The 7727-nt window shown below is 47.0% G+C and overlaps 1 protein-coding gene across 1 annotated transcript; it reads left to right on the plus strand.

Moving 5' to 3' along the window:
* The first annotated feature begins 387 nt into the window (after positions 1–387).
* On the plus strand, positions 388–3119 carry LOC124669151 (multifunctional methyltransferase subunit TRM112 homolog A-like). Its single transcript, XM_047205829.1, has 2 exons — positions 388–871; positions 2998–3119. Exons 1-2 carry the CDS (start codon positions 482–484, stop codon positions 3031–3033), a joined length of 426 nt encoding a protein of 141 aa, XP_047061785.1. The 5' UTR covers positions 388–481; the 3' UTR covers positions 3034–3119.
* The last annotated feature ends 4608 nt before the right edge of the window (positions 3120–7727 follow it).

The following is a 7727-nucleotide window of genomic DNA, read 5'->3' on the forward strand; positions in this document are numbered from 1 at the left end:
GGAGTGCAGCCGGAACTAGTTGCGGAATATTCGCACTCATAAAAGAGCTGAGAACAAACGCAATTCTGCTGATAGTAGAATGAGCTGGTTTTTCTCTCAAGAATGAATAGGTTTTCTGCCATTAATTCTGTAAAAAGAAGGCGTGATCTGCTATGGGCTATGGCATCACTCCATCGCCCGCCTGCTCAAGCCGCTAACGGGTTTCTCAATTTTACGCTTTCAAACAATATTGACGGAGTGCAGTCCCTCCATAATCCACATTCTCTCTGTTTTTTTTGGAGTTCCACATCCTGTCTGCTTATCAGAATATCAAGGCAACCGGCCCAAAACCCCCATCCTGAAAGGCTGCAACTTCCGCTTCCCCTCTCCCCAAATCTCCCCCTCCGCCGCTAGGGTTTTATCCCGCAGCAGCACCATCGTCGGCGGCGGCGCCACCAGACCGGCCAACCAAACCCCGCGAGAGCTCGAGATCGAGAGAGCTATGAGGCTCCTGACGCACAACTTCCTGGCGTCGAACGTGAGGGGCGTGAGCACGGGCTACCCGCTGGCGCTGGAGGTGGCCAAGTCCTCCATCAAGGAGGTGGAGCTCAACGCCGACTTCCTCCGCGGGATCCTCCCCAAGCTCGACTGGCGCGCGCTCGTCGCCGCCGCCTCCGCCGCCGGGTTCCCGGACCTCCTCGCCGCGGAGCAGCCGCCGGAGGCGGAGCTGTTCGCGGACGGCGCCGCGGAGGCCGAGGGCAGCGCGATCCGCCGCCTCCACCACGCGCTCCTCGAGATCCACGTCGAGGAGGGCGCCCTCGTCTGCCCCGACAGCGGCCGCTCCTTCCCCATCCTCAAGGGCGTCCCCAACATGCTCCTCCACGAGGACGAGGTGCGGCATTGACTAGCGCCAGCCGCACCGGCTTCTTCCTTGAATTGCTTGCTTGTGTCACATAGGGTTCCCACCCTTCCAGGGCTTGGGCCTCTAAGATTGGATGTATGAACTATGAAGTATGGAATGGTGATCGTGTGGTCATATAGCTAGATAAATACTACTATTCGTGATGTTATCGCTGGGAATTCCGCTTTTGTTTGCAGTGAACTTTATACTTGTCCGCGCGTCTCAGTAGTCTAGTGTTCTATGGCCTAGTAGTGCATTGTGTAGACAATACTGCTGTACTTTTATGAAATTGTGACCTCTTTTGGTATGAAATTGTGAGCTCTGTTGGTATGGTAACTATCTGGTACAAAGCACAGTACTATTTACTACGCAATTTGGCTTTTGGGATTGTGTCAGCATGATTGTGACAATGGAAAATTATCGGTTGTTGGCTCTAATTTGAAGGTCTAGTGAGGAAATTGCTTCTGGGTTGAGTGAATTGGGGCAATTTTGCTGGTAGACTAACCTCAGGTTAGTCTGTTAGAAGCAATTGCTAAGTTGTCCCAAGTAAACTGCTGTGTTTTACATGGTGGTATAGAAATTTGGAAGTTCCTTTCTGTTTGCCTACTCACATGTTGAGTGTGCATTTTAAGTCTTGCTGGGTTATTACAATATTGAAGCATGCGTCTCTAGTGAACATTTGCGCATGATCATTCCAAAATCACAAATTGGGGGTGTGGGAATGTGGTATATTTTGTCTCTGAAGTTTGAAACATTTGCGCATGATTGTTCCAAAATCACAAATTGGGGGTGTGGTAGTGTGGTATGTCTTGTCTCTAAAGTTTGAAAGTATGCTAATCCAAGAATTTCTCCATAGAGTACATGGTTAGTCTGAATCTCCATGGATCTCATGATCCAACCCTGTTTGATAGTATATCATTATTCGTTGGCATACCTGTGCAGTATACGTGTATCTGTAGTCTGAACATACCATCCCACAAAGCATGAAAATATGAACATATATGTTAGACTGTTCACAATTAGTGTCTGACTATTTTGAACCTGAAACTGCATGCATGTTGTTGTCACATACTTCCTCTGTTCACTAATATAAAACGTTTTGGCACGCTAATTTGGTTTTGACAAGCTAAATTAGCATGCCAAAACGTCTTATATTAGTGAACGGAGCGAGTACATAATAACATCTGAAGTTCCAGAACTGATTTCTATATGTGAAGTGTTGTTATCATGTGTTCTGATGGTAGCCAAGGCAGCTGTTTATTTGGCTTGCTCTTACCTCATTTCCTTATTTGCTGTCTTCATCTGCTGTCAGCCGTTTTCTGAACATAGATTTTTTTATATTTCTAAGTTGTTAAATTTGCAATCACAAAGTAGGCGGCCTATCCTATTTACTCATGTAAAAATCTATCGATCAGTGTAAGCATCCCCTTTATGCCCAACGACCATACTTGTTCTATCCATTTATTGCTTATTCACAGTTTAGAGAAGTATGGGTATTTTAGGAGAACAAGACAGAAAACATGTACTCCGTAAGTTTTACTGAATACTTTCAGAACTGTAATAATGCTTCTTCCTCTGTTCTAGAATAAGTGTCGCAGCTTTGGTCAGATTTGGTCTAGATAGGGATGTATCTTGACACGTTTTAGTGTGTAGGTTCACTCATTTTGGGAAATAGCTGCAGACACTTAATTTGGAACGGAGGGAGTACTTGGCATTCTGTAGACTTACAATATGTATTATTGCACAATCATTTCTGCTAAGATATGGTGTACTCCATTGAATTGAACTAATGCCTGGAGATGTGTAGCTAGCAGGACTGTAGGGATGCATAGTATGGGCAGCAGATTATGCAGTACAGTTTATCACTAGTATATTGCAAGAGACAGGAGCAATCCATGTGAAGCTCTGTGCTCGTTTATAGTGTATATCAGAACAGATCAAAATACACAGCTAGCTGGCGAAATAATGAAACCCAAAAGTAACCCTTGGTGGGTGAGTTGGTCACCAAATGCAGAAATCGACACTAGTTGGCTAACACCATTTTACTTTTGGCACAAAGTTAGCTACTCCATGGACATCACACATTCACACTTCATGATAAGTCTGTCATTTCTCAGGTTGGTAGCAATGCGCTGGATGGAGGGCGTATATGATTTGTTCTGTTTCTGGATCGCAGTTCGAGTCTATATTTTGACTTGGTGGAAATGTAAGGAAGGCGTTTCGCCGTACCACCATCTGTAGTTCACCTTGCAAGCTTGCAGTCGGAATCCTTCCTTCAAAGATCGCTGTCGGCGGGTGGCCAGGCTAGTGGGCATTAAACCTTCAACTGTCATTACTAAATGCAACCAGCTCGGTGCACGTTCATTCAAGGAAAATGAAAGATGGAACATTGATTGAGCCTGGTGGACGGGCCATTTTCCTACTCGACCTGAATTGTCTCGCATAGTTCCAAGATTTAAGTACTTTCTCCGTTCACCGAAATTCAATTCGGCATATAGATTATCCATCAGGCGAGGACTGTATCATTTAGCGAGCTAGCCTCCTTAAGAAACATGTATGTGAGAGTTTCACTTTAGTTCCCTCAACACCAGGCGGGACTAGCAGCCCTATACCATGCATAGCCACACTCAAAAAATTGTATCAAAATCAAGCGCTTTCATGCTAGTTGCTTGTTTCTCTTCTGTTTTGGAAAAGTGAGGATTTCCTATTTGATCTAAGGGAAAGAGAGATGGAAAGTGTTGCTGTGTCAAATAGAGATTGAGTGTTCAGTCTACCGTTCTATCGAAAATCATGCACTGGATGGATGTTTGGGCATTGAGAAGGAAGAATGCTTTTAGAGCCGAGAAGCCATGGGGATGCAAATGCCTGTTCCATAAAAAAATCATTATTTCTAATAAATGTAAAAGAAAAACACTTGTATATTTTTTTTTCTAAATGTACATCTCAACAATCTATGTGCCTCGATAATCTATGTGCGTTGATACAGTTTCAGGAAAAACCGATATTTTTTGTGATCGATATAAAAAGACAAAATATGTCTTACAAAAAGGCTTATTTTAGCATCGAATTTTATCTTTTTGCACAACGCAAACGACAAGTCAATTTTTCATGGAAAAACTTTGTGCGCACATAACATGTGAAGCTGAATTTCTTATTTGATTTTTTTACATTTTAAAATACATCAAAGATGCATTTCACAATAAGGGGCACATATGTATCTAAGAGCCAAAACATCACTCCCAACAATAGATTTCTCAACTTTATCTAAATTTAGATATATTTTTACTTTTGTTGAAAGGAAGAAGTTGCAGTTTCCAGTGTTTTGGGAACAACATGATGTGCTGATGCTCCTGTCTCTTATTAAACGATGGGACACACATGAGCCACGACGCATGCCGAAGATTTATGTGTGTAGTTTTCTGTGGACAAGCCCACCGAGAAACAATCCAGTTTCGTTAGACGCGCTTGACACTGAACTTGAAGAAGAAACTAGTGATATAACCTAGTGTTGTAAGTACTGCTACTTTTTCAGTCTCTCTTTCTATGAAATTACAAATTAGTCAAATCTAAAAAGTTCATCTTAGAACTAAAGCTAAACCTAAATTTATTTCTGGACGGAGTTTGTGGTAAAGAAATACTATTGTATTTCTTCCCACTCCTTTGGTAGATACTCAACTCAACTTTTTTTTTGCGAAAATTCTGCCGATCTATTAATAATCATCAATAGCAGTACAAACGGAATAAAAAGTAATAAAAATTACAAGTATGTCTTTGAACACCCAAGCGACGACTACATACACTGACATGAGCCGAAGGCGCGCCGCCGTCCTCGTCCCTCCATCACTGGAGCCAGGCAAAGCTTTTCGTAGTAGAGCTTGTTATAGTAGACAAACGAGAAGTTGTCGCGGTAAGGTCACAAAGGACCAGCGCACCAACTAGAGCAACAATCGTCGCTAAAGATGACAACCGTAGATCGGAAGAAACTACCTAAAACCACACCAAGGAACACGAAAACCGATCGGATCCCATGAGATCCGCCGGGCATAAGACTCCACTCAACTTTGTGATGACATTAATTCTAAATATTTTTTTTACGAAAAGAACCACCGATCTAATGATTATCATCAACAATAGTATACAAAACATTAAAGGCAATAAAAATTACAATAGATAAGTGAACCACCTAGCAAAAACTATTAGCACTGAAACGAGCCGAAGACGCGCCACTATCTTCGCATCTCCATCACCAAAACTGGACAAAGCTTATTAAAGTAGAGCTTTAGCATGAAAGAATTATCAATTGTCATATGGCATGAGGTCTGGTTTTTGCGTGAACATGTACACGATGGTTATTATCTCGTGTTTCTGTCCTACTTCCTTGGAGATTCTCGACACATCTAAGTGAAGTGATGTCCCCGCAAAACAAAAGTAGAGTTGATGGGCACGGGACTAACCCATCACAAATTCATAATAAATCTATACTCCTATATAGTGTGGCAATTTTGAAATTTTGAATCGCATGGATGAGGAGTAATTTTAACCGTTGATGAATGTCTATCCGATGGTTTAGATAGAAGGGATTCGCTCTACAGTGACCTCAGATTATTCTAGAGCCATCCAGGCCTTCTCAGGTATGATCATAGGCATCGCGCTTGCCCAGTCTTAGGGCATCTCCAACGGGGCGACCCAAATCGCGCCCGCGCGTCCGTTTGGGTCGAGCCGGACAAAAATGCGGCCCAACGCGGGAACGCACCGCAAAAGCGGATGGCCGCGGCGTCCGGAACGACGCAAACCCGGCCCAAATCTGGGCCGGGTTTGCGTGCCCGACGCGCCGTCCTCGCGTGTCCGGCTGGTCCGCCTGGCTGGCCCACATGTCGGTGCCCCAGTCCTATTAAATGTGGACTGGGGAGGGGGACTGTCCCTATCCAGTCCCCACTATCCACTCCGGCCGTACGCGCGAGCTCGAAGCTTCCGCGCCGCCATGGCCCCGAAGCGTGAGTTCGCGCCGTCCGCCAACGACCACGAGGCCGGCAGCAGCCGGCCAGTCGCGCCGCCAGCGTTCACCATGGGGCCGCCGGCGACGCCCAGACGCAACCGGATCTACGTCACCGTAGCGGTGGCGCAGATGTTCTGGGACGCCGGTGTCCCAATGCCGTGGGGGGACGTGCACCTCCCCCACGGCTGGCACCTGAGCCCAGATCGGGTTCCGGTGCCGCCCATCCCGGCGTCAGGCCGCGCCCGCGTCGCGGAGATCCGGAGGCGCCGCGCGCAGCTGCCGGCGGACATCCAGGAGGACCCCGCGTACGGCGACGCAAGTCCCAACTGGGACTTGTGGTTCGAGGTGGAGCACGATGCGCGCCGGCACACGTGCTTCACGTCGGCGACAGCGCGGCCTCGCGCGCAGCCACGCACACCTGCAAGGCGGGCAGGCCGCCGCCGCGGCGGCCTGTACATCGACGAGCCGCAGCCGCAGCCCCAGCAGCAGCCCCTACCGCAGACCCAGCAACAGGAGGACGAAGACGACCCGGAGCTGCAGGCGGCGCTCGCGGCGTCCCGCGAGCAGTGTGATGACCCACAAGTATAGGGGGTGTATCGTAGTATCTTCGATAAGTAAGAATGTCGATCCCAACGAGGAGCAGAAGGTGTTGACAAGCAGTTTCGATAAAGGATTCACTGTAAATGCTCACGGACAAGTATTCGGGGGTTTTGATGTAACGGATGAATAAAGTACAAGTAAGTAAAATGCGAGAGAAATAATTGCAGCGAGTGGCCCAATCCTTTTTAGCACAAAGGACAAGCCGGTTTGTTTACTTATAATGACCAAACGTTCTTGAGGACACACGGGATTTTAGTCTAGTGCTTTCGCTACATACGACTGATTAATCTTCATTGTTTTGATAAGTGTTGTGTGGGTGAACCTATGCTAATGTACCGCCCTTCCTAGGACTAATACATACTTGTGATTATACCCCTTGCAAGCATCCGCAACTACAAGAAAGTAATTAAGATAAATCTAACCACAGCCTTAAACTGCGAGATCCCGCGATCCCTCCCGCATCGATATACCAACGGGGGCTCAGGTTTCTGTCACTCCGGCAACCCCGCAATTGGCAAATGAGTACAAGATGTATTCCCCTAGGCCCATAAATGGTGAAGTATCGTGTAGTCGACGTTCACACGACACCACTAGAAGAATGACACCACAACTTAAATATCATAACATTGAATATTACTCAACCATAATTCACTACTAACATTTAGACTTCACCCATGTCCTCAAGTACTAAACGAACTACTCACGAGACATCATATGGAACATGATCAGAGGTGATATGATAATGAATAACAATCTGAACATAAACCTTGGTTCAACGGTTTCACTCAATAGCATCAATAACAAGTAGAAATCAACACTGGGAGAGTTTCCCCTATCAAACAATCAAGATCAAACCCAAATTGCTACAGCGGTGACGAGGTGCTGCGGTGGAGATGGCGGTGATGATGATGAAGATGATGGTGATGGCGATGGAGATGATGTCCAGCTCGATGGCGGTGACGATGGCGTCGATTTCCCCCTCCGGGAGGGAATTTCCCCGGCGGATTCCCGCCCGCCGGAGAGCTTTTTCTCTCTCGGTGTTCTCCGCCCCGCGAGGCGGCCGTGGCGCTCGCGACGTACCCTCCGGAGCTTAGGTTTTCGGGACGAAGGGTTTCGCGAAGAAAAGGAGGCGAAAGGGGCTGTGGGGCCCCCACACCACAAGGTGGCGCGGCCGAGCCATGGGCCGCGCCGGCCCGTGGTCCGGCCCCACCTTGGGTCTTCTCGACTCCCCCTTCCGGCTTTCTCCGTCAT

Source organism: Lolium rigidum, chromosome 7, assembly GCF_022539505.1.
Source record: "Lolium rigidum isolate FL_2022 chromosome 7, APGP_CSIRO_Lrig_0.1, whole genome shotgun sequence".
NCBI lineage: Eukaryota > Viridiplantae > Streptophyta > Magnoliopsida > Poales > Poaceae > Lolium > Lolium rigidum.